The sequence below is a fragment of the Melospiza melodia genome, chromosome 2, assembly GCF_035770615.1.
Source record: "Melospiza melodia melodia isolate bMelMel2 chromosome 2, bMelMel2.pri, whole genome shotgun sequence".
NCBI classification, from domain to species: Eukaryota; Metazoa; Chordata; class Aves; order Passeriformes; family Passerellidae; genus Melospiza; species Melospiza melodia.
In genome coordinates this window covers 84,428,852-84,452,782 of record NC_086195.1, presented here as the reverse complement: position 1 = coordinate 84,452,782, position 23,931 = coordinate 84,428,852, and the positions used below count along the sequence as shown (strand labels likewise).

The 23,931-nt window shown below is 42.8% G+C and overlaps 2 protein-coding genes across 5 annotated transcripts in view; one reads left to right on the top strand and one right to left on the bottom strand.

Moving 5' to 3' along the window:
• Positions 1-1,058: 1,058 nt before the first annotated feature.
• N4BP2L1 (NEDD4 binding protein 2 like 1) lies at positions 1,059-12,938 on the top strand (the record flags this gene model as incomplete). Its single annotated transcript, XM_063150327.1, has 5 exons — positions 1,059-1,192; positions 8,210-8,334; positions 9,071-9,159; positions 9,559-9,635; positions 11,409-12,938. Coding segments are annotated over 5 exons (651 nt in total), but the record flags the coding sequence as incomplete, so codon positions are not given.
• BRCA2 (BRCA2 DNA repair associated) overlaps positions 12,846-23,931 on the bottom strand; it is a 34,087-nt gene continuing 23,001 nt past the window's right edge. For 2 of the 4 annotated variants that reach the window (XM_063149134.1, XM_063149138.1), the window contains 9 exons: positions 23,348-23,503; positions 21,162-21,306; positions 18,266-18,387; positions 17,015-17,216; positions 16,622-16,788; positions 16,398-16,536; positions 15,497-15,753; positions 14,882-15,025; positions 12,846-13,584 (listed from right to left, as the gene is read on the bottom strand). In XM_063149134.1, the coding sequence (XP_063005204.1) occupies positions 13,039-13,584; positions 14,882-15,025; positions 15,497-15,753; positions 16,398-16,536; positions 16,622-16,788; positions 17,015-17,216; positions 18,266-18,387; positions 21,162-21,306; positions 23,348-23,503 (1,878 nt within the window). In that variant the 3' untranslated portion in view covers positions 12,846-13,038. The remainder of the gene's footprint in view (positions 13,585-14,881; positions 15,026-15,496; positions 15,754-16,397; positions 16,537-16,621; positions 16,789-17,014; positions 17,217-18,265; positions 18,388-21,161; positions 21,307-23,347; positions 23,504-23,931) is intronic. The other 2 variants (XM_063149135.1, XM_063149136.1) reach the window with 2 other exon arrangements.

Sequence of the window (23,931 nt, the reverse complement as noted above, 5' to 3'; positions counted from 1 at the left end):
GTTGCCAGTTTAAGTTTACTTTAACCCCCTATCTGTGAGTTTAAAATTTTCTGTCTCTTCTTTCCTGCCACATTTTCCCCACTTACTTCAGTTAGTGTTGGCGTGCCGTGTCCCTGGGGAGCTAGGCTTTCTCCCTGTGTGTGAACGCTCTCTTTAGCACTATTTGGAACCTCAGAACCTAAAACTCCAGCATTGAGGTTTGGTGGTGGTGTGTGCCTGGGGCATACCTGGAGCTGGCTCCTAACCAAGCTGGGTGGGATGCTGTGTGTAGCTCTGAGAAGGGAGGGTGTGATACCACTCCAACTCTTTTTGGTTTTATTGCAAACTGTAATTTCTTTGGCTTCCTTGGTGAGCAAGTTAATGGAAATCAGGTTTTCTTTAGAGGAGAGAAATCTTTAAAACTTCCTTTACTTTCTCTTATGATAATATGTTTGAAAAAGATAATTAGGGTGGTGTAGTGAGTGTGATGCACGGGATCATTCGTTCAGTGCTCGGCAGTTCTTTAGCTACATCCCCTTGGCATCCTTGTTGCTTCTGTGGTTGAAGAGGACGCCGGTAGCTCGTTGCTAGCAAGGGGACGGGCGGCGAAGTGTCCGTGCATACCTGGTGTCCTGTAACCAGCCCCACTTCTCTTTGGGGCTTTGATGATTGCTTCCCTTTCGGCCCTGCCCTGTAGTTCGCAATACAGAGAGGCAGCACCTGGGACTGGAACGCTGTCAGGCTGCTGCCTTTGAGAAACTGGGGAATAATCCTGACTGCAAATAACTGGAGATGGTATCTCGGGCCAAAGTTCCGAGTCTGCGGCGGGTGCCGTAGCTGAGCCTTTGGCCGTGCAGCCGCACACGCCCGTCCTTGCCCGAGTCTCCGCTCCCGGCCGCTTTCGCTTTCGCGGGACAAAGTCTGGGCCGGGCGACATGGAGGGACGCGGGATCGCGCCCGGCCCCGCCCGCGGGGGCCGAGGGCGGCGGGGCCGGGGTCGCGGCGGGGCCCGGGGCCGGGGCCGAGCTGCGGAGCGGCTGCCGCGGGCCCCCGATCCCGGCCCGGCCCCGGCGCCCGGCCCCGGCGGGCCCGGCCCTGCGGAGGAGCGGCTGCTGCGGGCCCTGGGGGCGCTGAGCCTGCGGCCCCCGCGGGACGGAGGGAGGCTGGTGCTGCTGCGGGGGCTGCCGGGCGCCGGCAAGAGCACCCTGGCCAGGTAAGCGGGACCCGCGCCTCGGCTCCGGGGCAAGCGGGGCAGCGCTGCGGGAGCGGCTGTGCCCGCCCGGCGCTCGCTGCGGACCCGCCGGGAAAAAGGGCAGGGCTGGGGTCGGGGGGAGCCCCGAGGGAGCCCCGGCTGATCGCAGCGCCCCGAGCCCCCCAGCTCCAGGCCCGCTCCAGGCTGCGCTGTCCCCGGCACCTGTGGCCGTGTCTGGGCGTCCTGCCCGTGGGACTGTGCGAGCTGCAGTTCCGAGCCAGCGGTACCTCCAGGGATGTTTCTGCTGAGATGTGAGATGGACTAATCACCCCGACCTGGGCGGTACTTGCTCATTTTCTCAAAAGTGTCAGATTGGTGGTGGCTTTTTTTTTTTTAAAGTTTTGGTGGGGTTTTTTTTGTTTTTTTTTTGTTTTGTTTTGGTTTGGTTTTTTTTGGTGATTGGTTTTGTTGGGTTGGCTTGTGGTTTTTTTGGTGATTTGGGTTGTTTTTGTGTTTAATCACGAACATGGCAACAAACTTCCTCTCTCTGGCTGAAAATTGGCAACTCTGACTTCTGTTTTTGAAATGTCCTGCACTCCTGGTCAGAGCTTTAGCAGTGTATAAAATGTGTAGAGGAGACCACTCCATGCCCCAACATCTCAAAGGCTGGTTGTAAATAGGTGGAAAGACACAGTGGGGAGTGCTGGGAAGCAGCCCTGCAGTCGGTGTGACGGTGCAGCTGCAGTTTGGTATCAAAATCTCACAGTCTGGTATCACACAGCTCCCAGTGCCACCCACTCCCTATCAAAAGAGGAACGTTCCCAGTCTTACTCTCTTGGGCTGAGGAACCCGTGCTGGGATCATGGGCTGCCACAGGAAGGGCTCTGCTGTCAGAGGTGTGTGATACACTGAGTTCATCCACAGTTTCCTCTCCTCAGTAGAGCACTTCCCTGTCCCACTGGGCCTTCTGCCTCACTGCACTTTGGCAAAGAAAGTTCTTTTATGAATTGCCAAGTGCTGCATTTTGCTCACACCCAAAAACCACACCCCTCCCTTCAGAGGGCGTGTAAGTGTGGGCCTGCTCCTTCAGGGGGATTTGGGTCTTCTCATAGCACAGTAAGAATGTGAAGGTTTGGGGGCATGTTCTCAGGCAGTGCAAGTAACTGTACTTACCTGTACTACTCTTTAGGTCAAAACACAGGGTTAATTGTTAATGACACATTTACAAAATCAGTTTTAAGTGTTGTTGTAGTAGTCCTCTGTGAGATGGAGGTTTGAGTATCTTACTGTTTCTAGCCCCTCTTAATCGAATAATTGTGTTTAGCTGTTCAGCAACACACAGATCAAAATGCAGCATTTAGTACTTCTCCTTAACCCTGTCCAGCTTGTGAAGGATCGTACCAAGAAAATTCTTTTGCTGTTCTCACACTGCATAGCTTTCGGTATTGGTAAATGCTATATGCTGCACAAGGGCAAGTTTGCAAAAAATTACTGCAACAGATCTCAGTGCAAGATCCCCCTGGAGGAGGAAGGTGGTTGTTTATTTGCAAAAGTACTCTGTAAACTCATTTTATAAATTCAAGTTTATTTTCTCAGATTTTATTCACTCACGATATCACAGTTTAATTCTTGCAAGCATCAAGATGAATGTGCTCAGGTGGTCTGCCCAAAATCAGAACAGACAAGGACCATAAGCTGTCCCATCCTCGCTTTCTCTGCTGGGTTGCTCTCAGTTGGTGGTGGCAGGGTAGGTTTTGGCCAGGTCTGCTGTGCCATCTCCAGCCAACAGCTCCAATAATGCCATTTTTTTACCCTGTGAATTCTGCTTACTTGGTGCTTTATGAATCTTAGGTGGGTTTTTTCCCATTATATTCATTTTCCCATGTCTTCATTATCTGCCCCTCTTGGGACAAGGGGAAGGGAGCAGGTGTGGAGAGGCTGGTGTGGCCTACTGGCCATCCTCCTGCTCTCAGAGCAAGGGTTTTGCTGTGGCAGGTCACCAGTGCTGGGCCTCAGCTCAGTGCTGGCCTTGGGGGCTGTAATCAGAACCTATCCCAGTTTTATTGCTGTTAATGATCTTGGCTGTCAGTGGGTACCATTGTTTTAGCCTTTGCTCTGTTCTTTCTTCTGGTGCTTTCACACATATCTACATTAATTCTTTCTGCAGATCAGCCAGTATTTCTGTGTTTCTATCACAAACTCTACATCTTTAGGGTGCCCACGAGTCACAAACCATGAATGTTATCACTGGTGATACAGCAACCCAGTGATAACTCCACTCAAAAGGCCCCATCACACAGTCCTAGGAACAACCTTGGATCTGTGGCTTGTTTCCCTGACCTTTCAATGTCACTCAGCAGAGTTTGGATACAGCTTTGTAAGCTTTAGTTATGGCAGTTTTGTTAAAATTATTTCCTCATCCTGGTTGCTCCCAGCTCAGAGCAGCCCTGCACTGGCACGGATCAGTTCAGGTCTGGTTTTTGGTTTCTGTCAAAGACAGCAGAGGACCCACATGTGACTACTGAGTAGTCAAGCCAGGATGAGGTGTTGGTCTGCTCACCACCAAGCTTCACACCTTTCCAGCAGCTTCACTGTTAAGGATGAGCTTCCCTCAGCCACATATTTTAGGTGGCCCCAGCTACCTGCCTTTAACCTTTCACCAAATGTCATGGAAATGTGAAGGAGAGTCACAGCTGGGAGTCACATCTCCATCAGCCTCCTTCAGTGTGCTCTTCCTGAACACATTGTCCTTGACTTCACAGTGCAGGTTTGTGATCACACGGAGGCAGCTTCTAAGAAAAAGGTTATCTGAGGTGCAGTGGCAGCTGTACTTCCGAAAATGCCTCCAGAATTTAAGCGAGCCACATACAAGCTCATACCTGCTTCCCCAGCAAACTCTGCATTGCACAGTAGCTGCATTTCCAGCTCTTTGGCAGCACATTGCTGTGCTGCACAGCTCAACTTACACCTGACCCTTTATCCAACAGTTTTACTCAAGCTCCATAGACTGGGCATGATCAAACTTGTAACTTTTCAGCCACAGCTGTTAATTTATTTCTTGAAATGAGCTTGTTTTTGAACTACCTTGTGAAGCACAGAGCGAGTAATCTTTCGGAACAGGAGAAGGAAAAATGCCCTGCCACTGAGACATCACTGCTTGGCACAATCTGTGTCTTCTCCAGTTCTCTCTGCTGCTGTTGCCTGGTTTATCCCAGCACCTCCAGCCCTGGGCCAGCTGTTCCCAGCGTTCCCAGCACCTGACCCCACTGCAGCATTGCAGCTCTGACGGGTTCATGGACTTCAGCTCATGCAGCTCCTCCTCCACTCAGCATTGCTCTGTAAACATTTACCTTTGCCTGAAACCACTTCAGGTGAGCCTCCTGGGTGCCTTGATCAGACAGGACTCGAGCCTGGGGCTTTGGGAGACAGAGCCGTGGTTGGACCCTCCCGGGTGAGCCACAAGGGCTCGGCTGTGCTCTGCCTGCAGGGCCTGGCAGCTCCTGGCAGCTCGGCCAGGCAAAGCCCTCGGGGCACCTGGGTTGTTCAAACGCAATAGGCAGTGGCAAGTGCTGGGCATTGCCCCTCCAGATCTCAGAGTCCTGCTTTCCTGCTGGAGCAAAAGGCTTTTAGACACCTTTGAAATGCCACAGGACCCTTAACGTTTGGAAGAGTGTCCAGAGGAGGTGGTTGCATATGGTGCCAGTACGTACATGTTCTGGTCTCTGATATTCCATTCTGTGGCTGAAAATGTTTATTCCAATCTGCTATCAGAAATTGATTTATTTTCAGTTTTTCTGATGGAAGAGTACTATAATCTATGGATACAAAATGTATTATGCTCCACCCTTTGCTAAGGAAATGTTTGCTGCTGTTTCAGAAACTACAGAGGATAAGAAAGTAAGAAGACAAGGAGGGATGTTTCCTCTGCTTAATATAAATCTCCTTAAACCCTTTTCTCCTCACCCCTCTACAAGGTAAAGGAGGTACAATATCCACTGCAAGATGAAGACATGTAGTACTGTGCAATTATGTGTCCAAAACAAATCAATACTGAACTTTTCACAGGTGCTGCCTGTCACAATGCAGTGGCTTCTTTGAAAAATGCAAACATAGCTCCTATGTGTCCTTTGATCATGCAAAGAGATTGCATTTTTCTTTTCCTCCTTAGTAAGCTTTTGCTTACTGTGTAAGTGTGCTTATCTATCAGCAGTGGGTAATTTTCTTTTTACAGGGCAGTTCAAGATTTATTCACAAATAACCGTGGTCACAAGCCCTCCCATTTTGCATAGCTGGTTTGTATTTTTCTAAAATACAGGCATTTTAATTGCTTCCAGTGATTAAGAGCATGATGTGATTGTGCAGGACCTTTCTTCTAAACTAACCTGAGGTCCTGTGAAGATTGTGGAAGGCTCATTTAGTAAGGACCACATGAAAGAGTTCGTGGTGCTCTCTGGAATGAGAAGGGAGAGAAGAAATAGGAGTTTTGTCAGCTTTGTGGGCAATATGGAAGGGATTAAAGAAAAGAGCTGCCAACTTCAGCAACAGTTTGGTTGTTTTGGAAAGCTAAAAGTTAAAACCAGCAAAATAAACAGAAGGTAAACCATCTTTTTCACACCTCATGTTTTCTTATGTTGCTGTTAAAAGGAGCTCATTTGGTATGAATATAGCAAATGTTACAGTAAGTCATAGCTCTCAGCCCATTTTGTCCCAAATTTTTCCTCCTTTGAAACACAAGTTTTATCTAATTATTGATGTGAGGACCATAGACTTACTGATATTCACCTACAGTTTAGATTGCTTAAGAGTTAATATCAAAGCCCTCAGGGCTGAAAATTCAGTAAGGTATTTGCCAAGAGAATGGATTTTAAAATTTGCACTGGTTAAGAACATTTTAAAAAGAAATACTGAGCAAGAAAAAAAATTAGTCTTGAGATCTTTTATTAATGTGCACATTTTATGTGCCTATTAGTAGCTAAAGGAAAAACACACATAGTTTAGCAGTCAGTTTTTTAGAGAAGAAATTGCAATGAGTAAAGCAGTGGGAAAGGTGAGGTGCTGAATCACAGGGAGACCTGAATATATCAAGCACTCCACAGCAGTAGCCAGGGAAGCATTAGATGTTGCTTCACTTTTCATAATAAGGATTTTTTGCCCGAGGCCAAAATTAAAGCAACAAAATTTTACTGTTTGCTAACAGTGTTTAAAACATGATTTTTCTTAAATCATTTTCCCAGCAGTAACTTTGTGAATAAAACATCCCTCTGGGGCTAGCAGACAAGGACAGGTAGGTGCTGGAATGATGCATTACAGGGGGTACAGCCCAGTCCTGGCTCCATCAGCGCTGAGTCACGGCTGGCTGGGGTGGAGCCCACCACAAAATCACATTAATTAATCAGCAAATGGTAGAAATTACAGTGGAGACAGAGCAGAGTCAGAAGCTGACCTTTATTCAGCTAAATGCCCCCTGCAGTCCTAGGGAAGAGCTGCTGCTTGCAGGCAGATTAGGGAACAATTGGTAAATAAATGGCTGAAACAGAGCAGGGTGACAGAATCAAGGTTTTTCTGTCTGTGTGCCTCTTCTGCTGCTGATAACCTGGAGACGCCTTTTACCTTGCTCTTGCCCATGTAGATAAGACGCTGAGAAATGGTTATTTTGCAGCTTGTGGGCATGGAGGGAGAAGTGTTTATTAGGAAAGCTGAAATGAGTCACAGGGGCTGGAGACCATGTGTGGTGTGAGACAGCAGGGCAGCAGCATTCATGTCTGAAAGATACAGGGTTTCTTGACTGACCTTTCTTTCTTTTCCCAAGACATTCTGGGCCTTGGGGAGACAGGAAATAGAGGGATGATGCCATGGGCTCTCCCTGACTTCTTGCAGACACTCTCTCCTCCCCCAACTCTTCTCTGATTGATTAAAAAAAAAGGACAATTCTATATCTATGGACACAAAAAATTCTGGGTTAGACACAAATGGGAACACAATCATACATTAAGGGTTTTTTTTTTTTTTTGCTTTGTTGTTTCGTTTTGTTTGGGGTTTTTTTGTTTTGTTTTGTTTGTTTTTTGTGGTCTCTAAGGACTGGCAGAGGGATGCTTCATATTTAAACCTCCACACAAGGCAGCACTTTCTTCACCTCCAAGAGCCAATAGCTGCCTGTGAGGCAGCTGGTCAGTGTCCAGCAGGACACACATTTGCTCCCCATGGCATCCCCAGCCTGCAGGAGCACTGCTGGGGGACACACACCCGTGTGAAGGGAAGTGGGGTTGCCCAGTGCCACTCACCACAGCAGTCTGCTTTATGGATCTGCAAATTTGTCTATAAAATATTTTTTATAAACTCAGATTTGTTTAGAAAATTAGCTTAAAAGCTGAAGAGATAATTACTCAACTCTACAAGAAGAGGTTTAAGTGGAACAGGGACAAGTGATAAGAACCATAAAATTATATAAATTAACACAAAATATTGACTTATCATTCAAATACTTGTTTGCAAATTAAAATTCTAAATAAGTTCTACCTGCTTTACAGCCAAAAAAACCCCCTCAAACCAAACTCACGGTTCTCTGGACCATCTTTACTAAATAACAAATCCTTCCTCCTGGTTATCTTCAGAAATCCCCGAAGATAACAAAATTCCCATCATCAAATTGTCTTGTGACACCAACTTCTGTGCCTGGATAAGGAGGTTTGGACTACTGTTTTTGGGTTTTTTCCCCCTTCTCTTTACAGTCCTGCTTTCTCAGGTAACTCAGAAGGAGAGCTGAATATATAAATAAGATGAAAGACTCAGATGTTGATAGTCCAGTGTAGATTTCTCTGCTGAAATAAAGAGATCAAGGCCACACCTTCAAGCTCCATTCCTTTCTTCCAACGTGTCCCTCTACTGACTGTAGTACTTCCAGATCCTTTAAATTGGGATTTTTCAGATGAAGCACTGTGTGTATTTGCAGAGCACTCAAATAGCTCATGGCTGACTGGTCTCTGGTAAAGGGTGTTAGCAGGTACTAATTCTTCTTTCATCTTTTATTTTTCCTTGCAGACAGCTGAAACGTGACAACCCCACTGCTGTAGTCCTTAGTACTGATGACTTCTTTATTGAAAATGGTGTCTATGTCTTTGAGCCTGACTTCCTAGAGGATGCACACAAGTGGAACCAGAAGAGAGGTGACTGAACTTTATCCAAGGGCTGTGCAAAATATTTTTGCATTTCAGACTGTCTTTAAACTTAGCCCCCAGATTAAAATACCTCAAAGTGGTGTCATACACTGTAGTTCATGGGGCATTTACCACTTCTGATTTGATTTCTTCTGTCATATAAAAGGGAAATTTGTAAATGAAAACATTTTGGAGGTTGGTTAATATTATTTTAGATGAGGCACTGCTGAATCTTGATGTCCTTCAGACACCAGCCCAGCAGCTGCTCCCTGCAGTATAGGCACTGCAGCCTTCTCCTCTAACTTCTTAGGTGTCTGTCCTGACCTGGAAGGGGGTGAGAATATAATGATAGACAGGAAGAAAACTTGCAGGCTGAGTTTAAGTTTGAGAATTAAACAACCCAGGACTTTACTCAATGTATCATGCTTTTGTGGCTGTGCTCTGAAGGAATTTGTAGGGATGGTGATGAGATCTCATACTTTGAGATGATGTAACAGGGATCTCCTGCAAATGACAGTAATTTTTGCCTGTTTTAATATGTTCTATAAGAGCTTCAGATGAGCCAGAGGCCGCACCATCTTTTCTGGGCACTGTCCTTGGCTCCCATTTGGGTGGTGGCTGCAAACCCAGGTCTGGTGGGGAACCAAGTGTGTGAGAGTGGGCAGAGAAAAAGCACTTTGGGGTTAGTAAGGCCTGGCTCTGTTATTTAATGTATTTTAGCTTTACTTAATGTGTTACATTGCAGCACGCAAAGCAATGAAGAAAGGGAAAAGCCCGGTCATTATTGATAACACCAACATCCACGCTTGGGAAATGAAGCCGTATGTGATGATGGTAGGGAAAGCTCTGATTTATTGCTTTTATATGCCTAGCTATGACATTTACAGGTTGATCTGACTGAAAAGGTTCATTACATGGCTAAAAATATTACTTCAGTTTTCTCATAGTTCTCTAATTACAGTTAAGGATGGATAGTGTGATGTAGTAGGGGCAGAGGTGCAATGTAGTTATGTAGGCCATCATACCCTTCCCCAGTCATCACATTAATTGAACAGTTCCCAAGCTATTTGTTGACAAATATATCAAGATATGATTTATAATTGTAGTTCATTACTTGTGAAATACACACCATAGAGAGTCTTTGAAAAGGCATTGGTGTCTCTTGTCAGGAATACTGGCGGAGGTGTCAATTCTTTTAGTGCAGTTTCATAATGTCGTCTTTGTGTCCTTTAGGCACATGAAAATAGATACGAAGTTACATTCCAAGAACCAGATACACCCTGGAAGTTCAATGTTCAAGAGCTGACAAGGTACATAGTTTTCTCTTTGCTGGAACAGACAGCTTCTCTCATTTTGTTGACATGCTCTCAGGTCAGCCTTCTTCCTCTTCATATAAGGAAGAATGCAGCCTGGTAAATGCCAACAGAAGGATTGTTGTGGGAAATTTCCATTACTGAGTACCTGGTCTGTAGTGAATTCAGCCCTGAAAGAGCATGAAGTGAGTCAGGCAGTAGAAAAGGCAACAAGCCCTGAAGCATGTTTTTGTGCTGTAAGTTTGAGGGGGCAGGAGCTCTGATTTTCATTCTGTATTTTGAGCAGCAGTCTCTTTTGTTTGGGCACAAACTCGAATGTAAGCACTATAGCCATTATTGAGACTTCTGTCCTTAAGAATCTAACCATAACAGATGCTGTCCTGCTGCAGCATGGAGGGATGGTGTATCAGGTATGGGTAAGAAATAGGGTTCTAGAGGATCTTTGTAAAGATCTTAACACACACACACACAAAGGATAAAAACACTCTGCACAGTGTGGTAGGATGTAGAGGCAGCTGAATGTGGCGCTGAGAATGTTATGTTGACCAATGACTGCAGGGTTAATGGCTGTAGTCACTGAACAGTTTAGTGCAGGCTGACTTCCTAGCCTTTAGCCAGCCTGCTGTGAGTTACAGGGAGCAGTGCTCTCCCAGCTACCAAATCCAGAAGATAACATATGCTAACTTATTGCAAGATAACAAGGCATGGGCACTTCATTGCAACGGAAGGATTTGTTTTCTACCAGCCAGGAGCTCTAGTCAAAAGTTAACGCTGCTCCTGTCTGTGTGTGATGGACACAAATGGCAGAGGGCCAAGGCCCAGAGTGCTCGTGGCTCCAGGGGAGGCAGGACATGGCAGATGAAGGCTCAGGCCTGGGGACAGGTGAGGACACCACCAGCCTGAGCTGTCAGCCAGCTCTGGCCTCAGCAGCACCAGCCATTAGTACAGGAGCACTGCAGGGACACGGTCTGATCATTTGTTGTAGGCAGAGCTACTCAGTAACCTGCAGCTTGTTTTATTGCATATTTGACCCACATTGACTTTTCACAGCAGCATTGTAAATATAATTCACATACACTCACTGGGGCACAAGCTGCGCCTTAACAGCACTAAATGGCAACCCCAAACATACTTGAGATTTGCAAACTCACAAACAGAAATTCCTGGCGGTCTTTGGAAGACAATTCCTGCTAACTTGTGGAGGGATCATGGCTGGTGCTACTGTGGCTACTCTATCCAGAAAGCCCTGCATGTCTGAGCATTGTTCCCCTCCCTCTCAAACTTGTCATTTATGAGTCTGCCTTGGAGCCTGAGCCACATCACGTGTGATGTTTCCCTGCTTGCTCTCAAAGCACAGTGTTTGTGACCCCTGTCCTTGCTCCTGCTCGGTGTCTGGGCTGGCTGCAGCCCCTGGCTGCCTATCTCCAGCTGCACAGAAGCTCACTGAGGCCCACAAGCTGGTAGTGCTGAAACACAGCAACACTTATAAACACTTATAAAATACCACACAGGTCTTCTACACAACTCTTATTTTGGACACTTGTCAAATCTGCCTCCCAAAAATAATGGTGTTACGTTTTTCAGCAGTCACAATAATATTCCTAAGAAGTAGGTGGAAGTGAAGAGTAATTTGTAAAAAGAGGCCAGAAAGAGATCAGTGGAGACCTGAACCATTATGCTGAACCTGTCAGGGACTTCAGCAAACTGAAGATAAGCCCTCATACCCAGGCAGCTAAATACTTGTGTTTTCTGTTACTTTTGACTCGACAGAAGAAATATTCATCACGTCCCTCGGGAAAAGATACAACGGATGAAAGAACAATATGAGCACAATGTCACCTTCCACAGTGTTCTCCGGTCTGAAAAACCAAGCAGGGATGAGGGAAGCTACAGTGGAGCAAGTGCAGCTTATGGGACAGGTCCCCATCCCACCCACCTTCCTGCCTTCCCAAGGAGGAGACCGGGCATGGCACGTACCAACGTGACATTTAACTGAAGATGTGCATTCCTTGGTGTTTTAACTATCAGGGTACAAGAGTCTCTTAGTTTTACATTTTTTTCTAAACTGTTTTTTATTTTTGTGTTTTTCTACTAAATCCCTAAATTTTATTTTTTACAAATCTTTAAATGGCATTGGACCATGCTCTCACAGCTCTACATGACCACTGTAAGAGCACTGAAGAACACTGTACCCAGTACAAACTGTACTCTGTCTCATCCCTCTTCCTCCATGAAAATCCATCCAGGCATATGTGAAATGTACTGGGCTCTACCACATGCCACATTTTGGGTATTTTTTTCTGCATCAGTCTGACACTAGCAGTAAACATTCCTAACTTATTTCTGTCTTAAAACCATTGTGGCCAATTCTTTCCCCACACAATTGGCATTTCTTGCCATTTTAATGCTTTATATCTGACTGTATAAACTTTTTGTATCTACTATTAATGCCTATAGCATTATTGTAACTTTCAGAAGCAAAGTGAATGATGGCAAAAGTAGCTCAACAGATTTTAGCAAGATCTGATGCTGTTCCCTCTCTCCACTGACTGGACTCATGCTGCTCTCAGCTTAAACACAAACAGCTTCTCCAGCCTGCAAGCAAAACACCTCAACAAAGCAAACTTAGCTCTTCATCTTGCCAAGACATAGGAGTTCACCGATCCCAAGATGGAGAGGCTCCTGAAATGAAACATTAGTGTTAGGCTTGTGCTGGTTAACTCCTAAGTGGGAACAGGGCTACAGGAGCAGCTCTGAACAGCTGAAGCAAAAACACAGACCAAGGAGCTATTTAATAATAACTCTGCATGGCATTTTGCTGTGAATCAAATAATCAGAGCTGTTCTTTAAACCTTCCTTAGTGCTATTTGGAAAGTCTGAGGAGAAAAGTACAAGAACTGTGCCAGAATAGCAGAGCAACATTTCAGAATTAAAGTGTTGTGTTTGCTGAAAATAAGAGAACTCTTTATTATGTCCTGTGCCACTTTGGACAGCCAAACAACTATTCTAATGTTGCAGGGGGTAACAAAACTGATGGCTTTAGACTGAAACAAAGATCCTGCTGTAATGTAAGAACACAGAATCAATGGCTTACAAAATGTCGTCAGACCCTCAGCCACACTGATGTTATTGTACAATACATCTTTGTGAGAAGTGTTTACATACTAAACTTCAAACTATTTTGCAAATGAAGTGTTATTTAATGAGTCTGTTTTTGTAATAGAACTTTATTAAATACAATCAAGTTTTAATGTACAAAGTGTAAAAATAATTTGAATTTGAAATATATACAATTCTGTACATGTGCATTAGCAGCATTTTTGGGATTTTGGTCTTTGTAGCATTCTGTGGGTCAGTAATGAGTCCTCAGGTTCGTTTGTGTTCTTCTGAAGAGCCTCAGCTACTGCAGAACTGCTTTTGATGAGTTATTTGCTTCCCCAGTAGACCTGGAACTATTTCTGGATGACAGATCATCAGATAAAGTAGTAGCTGTAGCTTTTCTGTTTTCATTTACATAATCCATCTTCTTTTCTTCTGGTAAATTATTCATGAGTGCTTGTGTATTAATCATTGCCAGTTCTTCATCAGCAACCAGGTCATTCTCAGAAAGATGGACAGTTTCTCTCACTTTTCTGCAAGGGGTGACAAGACCAATATTCTGATCTGTCCCCTTGGGTGACTTGCTGTGCTGTAACCCCAAACTTCGTGGAGGCTGAAATGCTCTTTTAACAGATGGAGAAATTACCGAACATATTGGTGTCAGTGGTGGAGGGGCAGGTATGCAACTGAGGAAGTCCATAGCTTTTCTCTTTTTGCTGGTTTTGAGATAGTTTTCATTAACTGTAGCAGGTGAAGGTGTTTTTGCTGACCCTGGTGTGACAAGTTGCATATTTGGTGTGCTAGTTGACAAAGGGCTTGGATGCTTCATTTCAATTCTAGAAGAGATCTGGGTAAAAAGAGAAGTTTTATGTTGAATAGAATGTTCTCATGAACTTCCTCAAAAACTTCCAAAAAATGGGGGAGCCCCTCCACCCCTCCCAAAATAAAAACACTACATCATCATTCATATCTCATTCAAGTTAAGTTTGGTATCTCCTGATGGTGATTAATATTATTCCTTCAAGTGCTGATGACTGATAAGTCACTCTTGACCTGTACATTTACATTTTGTTTCTAAGAGCTAAGCAAAATGTATGGGAATTTTTCTATGCCAGATGGTAAGAAATCAAAGCACTCCTAAGTCTTCTACTGCCTTGGCCATGCTCTCCACACATACTTGGTGGTTAAATAAGTAAAAAGAAGAAAAAAATTTTTAAGAAAAATCAGGATAGAACACAGACCACAAAATCTGAAGATAATATACACAAGAGAGATGCTGCATAGCAAATCTTTCAAGCACAGGCCTGAGAATACACTTGATTCTCCTTTTTAAAAGATTATTAATGTATTTAATAAACTATAGAAATAGTAACTAGTTAGTCTATAAAATATATAAACTAAACCTTCAGAATGAAATATTAGCCCTCCCTTTGAAATCGAAAAAGATGCCTTACAAGTTGAAACTTAGTCCCCAGGAACTGATACCATACCAGGGTGTTTCCACCTCCCTTGCAACTCATGGCAGGAAAAATTTTTGTTCTGAATGTGCCCAGTATTCCATGTCAGAAGCAACTCACCACCAGCAGCTTTCATGGGAAACTTGAGTACTATTTAAATCAATTTTTGTCAAGACTGCTAAAATACATTTTCCCAGTTGACATCCCTATTAAATCCTAGAAATAGTAAACACTGTCTATAAAAAGACAGTGGAAGTAAATTCTCTCAACAAAGGTGGGAACTGCAGAATACCTTGAAATAAAAATGAATGTACAGATCAAGATTTTTCCCTTCTGTGAGATTCACATTGGATAATCTTCACAGTGGGACCAAAGAAGCACTAAATCATCTATAAAGAAAGATGATTCATTTTACTCACATCAATTCAAAACACTTAGAGTATGTTGTGGAAACACAGGCCACAAGGGGAAGTTTTCACACAGTGTTTGGAGGAAGGATAATCTATCTCATGGCTCCTCTGGGGAATAATCCTAAACCCCCACACAAAGAGAAAGCTTCTCATCAGCTTGCATTGCCCTAAAAAGACTGGATGAAATGGATACAGAAGTGAGACCATTCACCACTTGCTTAAATCCTTACTGCATGTACTGCCAGTATAAACACAGCATTTATTACCAGAAGCTTACCAAACTTCTATCCTCTGCATGGCTGCAGGAAGGAGAGGGGCTTTCCAAACCACATCTTTTAGGTAAACTGGGTGTCAGCAAGAGATTTCTTCCTAGCAAATTCATCAGTTTACTTTCTGCATCAGAGCAAAAGGAGGGCACATTCTGTAAGGGAGAACAGAGTTTGCAATGCAGAATAGTTGGCCTTCAAACTATTTAAGGACTATGTACACTACATTTAAGACTTTCTTTTTTCATCATTATCCCACCGGAACTTTATGTTATATCAAATCAACAACACAGAAGATTCCTGCACTTTCTGTCCATGGCAGATTCCCTATTGACAGGTACAAGATCTTTTGCCACTCAGAGATTCTGTGGCACATCATGACTCATCTGCTGGATGAGTTGGAAAATTAAAAAAAAAAATAAAATCAAGACATTCAATTCCTCAGGAAAATTGCATTAACATCTTACTTTGTCTCCCAGAAAATTCCCCTCAAATTCAGCATTGTGTGCATTACTTGTTTTAAAGGTTTATCAATACTAACAGACTTTTTGCTGAAGGATGTAACATAGCAGTAGCTAAAAGTAACCATCAAATCCATCAAATGACACTTCTACAGGTTTACTTACCTCTATCACACTTCTCAGTTCATTAACCTTCTCTTGAAGATAGCATTCCTTTGGACTGGCTGAGAATAAAGAAAGATCTCCAGCCAACAGCACGGGAATTTCTGATCTGAACTCAGACTGCCACTGAAGGTTGCTTGCAGAAATGAGTGAGCAGCGGACAACGACATCTTCAATAGCCAAGTGTCTGAGATCTGTCCAGATCTTTACTGCCACTAAATTATAGCTTTCATCAGACAAGTATACCACAGTAGTGAAACCTAAAAGCAGGAAAAAAGTCTGAATTAAATCTTTACATCTCTTTAAGTGATACTAAAAAAATTCACATGCATCTTGAAAGAGCTACATGGCAGCCCATCTGCATGATGACCGGTATCTCATACTTCTTTCACATTCTACACCAGCTCCCTACTGATTAGAGGAAACAACTCAAAGTCTGTGTCTTTAAAAACAATACTATAGAATTTTTCTTTTCACCTAGAAGATTATCCACCTCTCCCTCTCCATGAGCTCCAGTGCCTGAATTCCACTCATTCCATGACACTATACACCAAAGAGGGAGTTCATGTACATGCATGATGGTGTTTCTGCAGATGCTGAACACAGATGTGAGAACTTAGGCTCACCATTTATAGAAAATAAATAAATAAAAATCATTTAAATATAAGCTGCTTTTGAGCTTAGATCCTGCCTTACTAACTTCCTGAGCTAATAAGCACAGAGAGTTTTTCTTCAGAAATACAAATTTATCTGCCAGCATGTCACTGGCAAAGTGACATGGCCAGTATTTAGGAGGTTTTCACAGGCCTGAGATGCAGGTACAACACCAAGATAACTCTGACTTTTGAAATCAAGAATTCAGTGCTAATTCAGTGGGAGGACATGAATGTGGTCCACAACATACCTGTTCTGCTAACAGAAATGACAACTCCAACTAAATCCACTTCAGCACGTGGTGGCTGAAAAGAAGGATCCAACAAACTGGTGAATTCTAGAGCCTTTCTTGGAAAGAAAATCTGTACCAGCATCTCCTGTGATACCTGCTGAAACACAAAACTTCAGTATTTACCACACTTAGAGGGTGTGACACATTTTAATGATGCACCTGTATGCACCTAAAGCACTTACTGCTAGCTGCAGGTACTGAGTTTTCTTGGTGGCTGTTAACTGGACGCTGGTGGAGTCTGCCCTGCCCCTGGGCTGGGACGCTGACAGCTGGAAGATCCTGTAGCGAGCGCCTTCCCTCAGCAAGGAACACACGTCGGGCAGCGGGCGCCAGATGCTCAGCACTGCTCCTGACAACAGCATGGTAAGCTCAGTCACCTGCTCAGCCACCCTCTGAAGGCTTTTAAACAAAATAAATCTACAGCACTCCCTCTTATCCAAAAGCCTTAAACCAAGAATCAAACCGGAAATATTAATATGTAAGCTAAAATACTGTTGGGAAACTCTTCAAATCTACCTGTGCTGGCCAGTTACCACATTTAGTTAAAAGTTATTTATAATTTTTCAAGCACTGACCTTTATGTTTTTCTTGCTTTCTGTAGTCTACCACATATAATCTCCATACTGCAGACACATCCCTTTTGTAACAACCATTTTCTTCTTGTTCTGCTGACTCTAAAGCCTTCTTGAATTGTTCCTGCATCTGAGTTTGTTTTTTGTCATTCATCAGCTGTCTGTAAGCCTTCAAGGCTTTTAATTGGTCATCACTTAGATATCCCTGCAACCAAGAGAAGTGGAACTCAGTATCTTTTTTCTTAATCAAAAAACCACAAGATTTTTAGATAGCCTCTTTCTTGAATGTTCATCTGTTAGAAGCAATTTATTTCCAGCTGATGCACTACTAGGACTTGAAATGAGGTATATTAAAACAACAGGAGGCAGCAGGGGTACTGCTGGTACTCAGCTGGTGCTCTCTGGTCTGTGCAGAGATTACACTACACATTGTTCCTACCTGACAACTAGTGAGAAGCCTGCTTGACAGTGTATAAGTAAGGGGAATATTTAATATAACAGGTAGGCTTGCCTGTTTCATATGAAGACATATTAGGAAAAATTTCTGGAAGAATAAAGGAAGAGTTGTGCTTCTCCTCAGGCTACTGTCTTTGAGCTGACACAGTGATTTACACTAAAATGCATCAAACACATCACTTTACTGACCAATACTTCAAGACCCAGATTTCTGTACAATGCAGCTCCAGAGACATAGCTACCCTTTCATCAAATATGACAGACAAGGATCCTCACTTGCAAAAGGCAAGGCATGTATTTAATTTTTTAATAACTTGCAGGGACTAATCACCTCTGTCTTTATTAGTAAAGGCATAAACACTTAAAAGTTGTGATTTAACTGGGAACAGGGAATGAAGACAATGAAGACAATATAATTATCCAAACAATTCAATGAACAGCATGCAAGAGTATGTGTATGAAACTCTAGATTGATGAGATGCATTAAGTTTTTGTATATGCAAGACAAAGCAAAGTAATAAAATTACAAGTAGCATTAATTTTTAATTGTGCTATATCCTGGATTTTTATACCAAGAGAAAATTGCCATCCAAGATAATATTAATCAAATACAACAAGCCTTCATTACTTTTTTTCAAAAATTTTAATATTAATTTATTTGGCAATAAGCATGCTGTAGAAAATATTAAAAGGCAGCAAAACAAAAGAGTAATTTAATGGTCAATTTCAGCAGAAGTTATTAAATTTTAATTTACTCCAAAAGCTTTTCAAAATTAACCCAGTAGTATCTACAGTTACCTCCATATAACCAGGATCAGATGCATTCTGAATTGCTTCATACAGTTCTGCACCATCTTGCAAATTATGGATTTGCTGTCTTGTGATGATCCGTGATCTTGGTGTTCTTCTACTGGTTCTCTCTGTTGAGAAAAAGCCTTTATGTGGAGCACAACCAATACATTTTAAAATGAAGGAAGAAATAATTATGTATGAAGCACAGCAGTATTTAGGCCTTGCCAGAATAAAAATACAAAACACATGTATAGGAATTGATGTGTATGTGTGTGTGTGTGTGTATGCATATATATGCATACCCAGGAAATACAGAAAAAAAATCTTACCCATTCAAATCCAACATAGATAGAATATTATCCAAACTTTGGGGTAGCCAGTGTCAGTGGCTAAGAGGCTAGTAACTAGTATCACTGGCTAGTTATCTCCTAGCAGAGGGTGGGAGATTTGATGGGCTGCCAAGAACCGTCGTAGATACTTGACTACGTTTCCTTTATGTCCATCACTTGGTCTTCCTCTCATGCAGCAGAAAAGTCTTAAGGACACCAAGATGTGGGACAGCACAGGCCTTCACACAAAGCCTCCTCTGGACATCAGCTAAATGCCAAGTTAACTTATATTACCCTCTCCTTATGTAAGTCCCTTTGCCGCCAGAATTTTGATGAATTCCTTCAGCACAGCAGACTCTTGTGTACACAACTTTACCAAACATAAAACAACACATGAGGTCTCATAGCAGTGACGTTAAGAATTACAAAGGCCATCTCTGATTTCAGCTAAGAATTCCATGCTAGAACCACTGCTGGAAATCACCTCTGCCAGAGGTGGACAGTGTCAGCCATTACAGAATTAGAATATATTGAAGTGGAAGGGACCTCTGGAGGTCTGGAGCACCCTACAGAAGGCTGACCAAGGCTGTCCAGTGAGCTTTTTATTATCTCCAAGGATGGAGATTTCACAGTTTCTCCAGGCAACACTGTCAGTCAACCATCATAGTGAAAAAGTTTCCTGATGTCCTGTGTTCCAGTTTGTGCTCATTTGGCTCTGGACTTGTCACTGGACACCACTGACACAAGCCTAGCTCCATCTTCTCTGCACTGTCCTTTCAGGTATTTAAGTACATCGATCAGATGTCCCTCTGAGCCTTCCCCAAGCTCAATGGTCCCAGCTCTCAGTTTTTCCTAGGTCAGATGCTCCAATTCCTTAAACACATTCATGGCCCTTGGTTGGAATATCTCCAGTGCATCCACGTCCCTTTTGTGGTGAGGAGTCCAGAACTGGACATGGCATTCCACATGTGGCCTTACCAGTGCCAAACAGAAGGGAAGGATCACCAAGACCTTCTCAACAATCCTCAACTTGTCCACCAGGACACCCAGGGCTCCTTCTGCCAAGCTGCATTCCAGATGGGTGATCCCCAGCATGTATTGGTGCATGGCACTGCTCCTCCCCAGGTGCAAGATTTGCAACTTGCTTTGTTGAACTTCATGAGGTTCTCGTCAGCCCGTTTCTCCAGCTGCCAAAATCCCTCTGGATGGCAGCATAATCCTCCAGTGTATTCATCACTTGTCCTAATTTTCAGCATCAAACCTGCTGTAAGTACATCCCCCCATTCTCCAGATCATAAATGAACTTGTTAAAACAGGACTAGACCCTGTACTCATCGCTGGCATACACCATGAGTTACTGGCCTCCAAAGAGACTTTGTGCCACTGATCACCACCTTCTGGGCCCTACTGTTCAGAGAGTTTTCTATCCACCTGCCTGCCTGCTCATCCAGCCCATCAGCTTCTCTCTGTGGATCCTAAGGGACACAGTGTCAAAAGCCTTTCTGAAGTCCAGGCAGACAATGCACTGCTCTCGCCTCAACTGCCCAAGCCAGTGATTTCATCACAGAACGTTGTCAGGTTGGTCAAACATGGCTTCCCCTGAGTGAATCTTTGCTGAATACTCCAAGATCATATTTTGTTCCCTTTTGTGCCTGTTAACAGCTTCCAGGATTATTTCTCCCATCATCACCTTCTCAGGGATCAGGGTAAGGCTGACTGGCCTGTAGGTTTCTGGGTGCTCCTTCCTATCTTTTCTGAATACAGCAGACACATTTGCTTTCTTCCACTCTCCAGGCACCTCTACCAATGAACTAATGATCATTCAAAGAGGATCAAAAGCAGCCCCACAGACACCAGTCAGCTGCTCAGCACTGCTGAGTTAATCCTATCATCAGCTATGGACTTACATATGTCCAGTTTGCCTGAGTGCTCTCTAACTTGATCCTCTTCCGCCAAGGGTATGTCTTCCTTGCTTCAGAACTTCCCCTGGTCTCTGTGGCCTGGGATTGCCAACCGAGGGCATTTGGTGACTCAGCATGCTCCATGGCCTGTGTCACCAGAGTCCCTGTCCCACTAAGCAGCTCCACTGACCTCAGCATCCACACAGTCACGCAATTATTCATGAGGAAAGATGCTCAGTCTTGGTGTCCAGGCCTACTGAGATACATCCTAGCAGTGCCCACCTCTGGGTGAAATCTTACAGTGTCATGTCCCTGAAGGGAATTAAATTATGATTTCTGCAATTTTGTAGCATTTCCCTGAGAATCACCTCAAGGATAATTTTTTAGTGGCCTGCCTATGAATATGTTCAAAAGGGTTCCCTAGATAGCTGCAAAGCCTTGCAAATAAGCACATAACCATTTTGTACCAAAAGGTCTTGACACACAGGAAGCAAAAACCTCAAACAACACAAAACCAAACCAACAACAACAACAACACAGAAAACAACCCAAAATCTCATCTCTGCTTCTCTATCACCAGAGAAGATTTTTGGCAATTTCTTTTAACTTTTTTGGAAATATCAAAATGTTTTCCTGTTCTTTACACATGTTCTGAAAGAATGAAAGCTTTACCTTCATGTTTTTCATATTCTGCTTGGATTTTTGCAAACAGAGCTTCCAGTTTCTTTTGCTGATTCTCTGCATGCTTGGCAGCTTCCCTTTCTTCAGCTCGGCTGTTACGAAAAACGTAGGACCCGGCTGACGTCTTTTCCATCCACTGAAATAAAAAGATTAAAACTAAACCCAGACTTTAAAAAGATTATTTTTAACGTTATCTAGCTTCTCTTTCATACTCACTGTTAAACAAAAATGCTTTAAAAATGAACAGGCAGCAGACCCTAAGTTCTTCCACTGTAACAGATAAAAGGCAAAACCCCCCAGCACGGGTTGGTAACTTGTCAAAAACAAGCAGAATGGAGCAGTATCCAAACCCAGATGATTTAACAGCTGAAGAAAACATAGCTTCAAGTAGTGGGTATCAATGTTGTAATTTAGATGATGAATGGATCCCACTGGTAGATACATTAAGATACAAACCATCAAACTCAATGCTAAAAAATACACCAGACTGCATTCTACCCAATCTGTCTTTCCACATCAGCTGTATGGTCTGTTTTAACACCCTGGGTTAGATGCTGTAAAAGAACTATGATGTTGTTCTGCAGATGCTCCTAAACCTTTTCTGCTGAGATGGTGCCATAGGACTAGAGGCTTGTCCAGAACTCTGCCAGAACTGGCTTGCCTGATTTGAAGAGCTAAACAAGGAGATCCATGGCTGCTGAAAGTGGTCCCTTTCCTTCCAATTCCATTTTCTGCACAGTTCTGTCTTCTCCCTTGCACTGGCTCTAGCACATATCTGACCTCAGCAGACTGTATCAGTTTGGTAATTCAATAGACAGCAGTTCATTGTCTGTTCTTAATATTATTATTACTTACTTTTTCCTAGTTTAATGAATTAAGCTGCTCAAGTAACAGGACCAGGTGAGCTCCAGGTTCAGAACAGAGAAGCAGCAGGGGTGTATAGTGAAAGCAAGGTAAGGAGAGGTTGCAGGACCAATACTTATGAGGCACTGAATTGTTGAAATAGGCTCTGCCTACCTCATTAATTGCACACCATGTATCTCCTGCATTATTCACAGTTTGACACCTTTAATTAAGGCTACTGTGATTCCTACACTCCTTGGCTCTTGATGTAAAAGGAGACAGCCCAAATCTTCCTACAATTTTGGTATGTTTGAGCAAGAGTCTCAGTGTTTAAAGCAGAAAAATGTACATCAATCTCTTGACATAGCCAGATATGAAGAAGCATTTGCCTCCCCAGCCTGGAAACCATTTACTGTGATGCAGTTACAGATTACAGTCCCCTTTCTGAGACCTAAATAAAGGTTTGTTCTACCAGGCAGCTCACATAGTAAGTGCTGCAATTTCCTCCATTAAAGTAATGATCTAAATAGCAAACTAATGATCCAAACCAAGTACCTTTGCAGAATTCATTCTACATCAACCAACAATAAAATAATACCTTAGAAAGAAGGCAATGAAAAAACAATCTTAGATATACATGCCAAGTATAACCTGCTCTGAGGAAAGCTAATAAAATATGAAAGTTGTGTTCTGGTTAAACTGTTTACATTAAAAAGATTGATTACTAACAGAAATATTGTTTCTTTTTGTGTCTGGTATTGTTATAAAACCAAGTAGTTGCAGTGAAGTCTGATAGCAGTATTTAAATGTCTGGATATCAAGTGGTATTTAAAAGATTTTAAATCTATTTTACACCATAACTACACACTGTATTTTCACTAATACAGAACGTACACAATACAGACAGCTACATGTAAGAAAAAGCAATCCCACAAATGCTTAGAAATATGTGACTTTTTTGTTAATATGTTTATAATAAAACAAGTGCAGTAGAGTACAGAACTGAAATTCAATTATTTCTGGCTTTTTGAAGCTCAAAGCAAAGCCAACTGAAAGATACTGAACACAAAATAAAATTATTCTTATAGCAGGATGTACCAATCCTGAAATACTAAATACATGCACAATGCAAGAACCACTCTTCATTATTTTACACATAATGGTATTTTAAAAAAATTTAGCTATCTATATTGTGTCTGATTTGAAAAATGATATATTAATTCATTAATTCATTTGAAAAATGATATATTAATTCATAATTAATTATATTAATTAATTAATATAATTGAGATCTCACAGAACCCTGTTAGATGAATAAAATACTTACACCATACCTGAATAGGGTAAGTTCTTTGAACTACCACATCAATACAGCCCACTGCACCGCCCTCGCTGTAAAGCGATGACAGAGGCACCGGGAAAGGTCTGGGATCCCGATGGAATCCCAGCTTGGTGTGCCATCGCACACGGCGAGTGCTGTTCGCTGAGATCTGAGCAAGGGAAACGGTGAATGAGAAACTGGCACTGCTAAGTCAGAGTTATAGCAACGCATTTTAACTACAGGAATATCTAAATATTTATATATCTATTTTCACACTGATCTCACTAAGAATATATCACTTTTGCACCTGAGCAGATCACATTTTAATTCCTTTCACACTGAAGAATGTATTTTCAATAGAATCTAAAAATCAGAAAAGTTAAAATTCTCTGGGAAATGAGAATGTATGAGACAAACCATTGCTTTGTACCAGAGTAGCAATTTCAGTATTATGCTCTGTAAAGTTAAAGCTTTTTAACTAACCTCAAATAAGCCAACGCCTTCTCCCACCAGTTCACCCTCTCATTGGTTTCTCCCCTCCCCCCATTCTTCCAACTTCCATATTGTCTGAGATGGATAAATACTTTTTTGCAACTT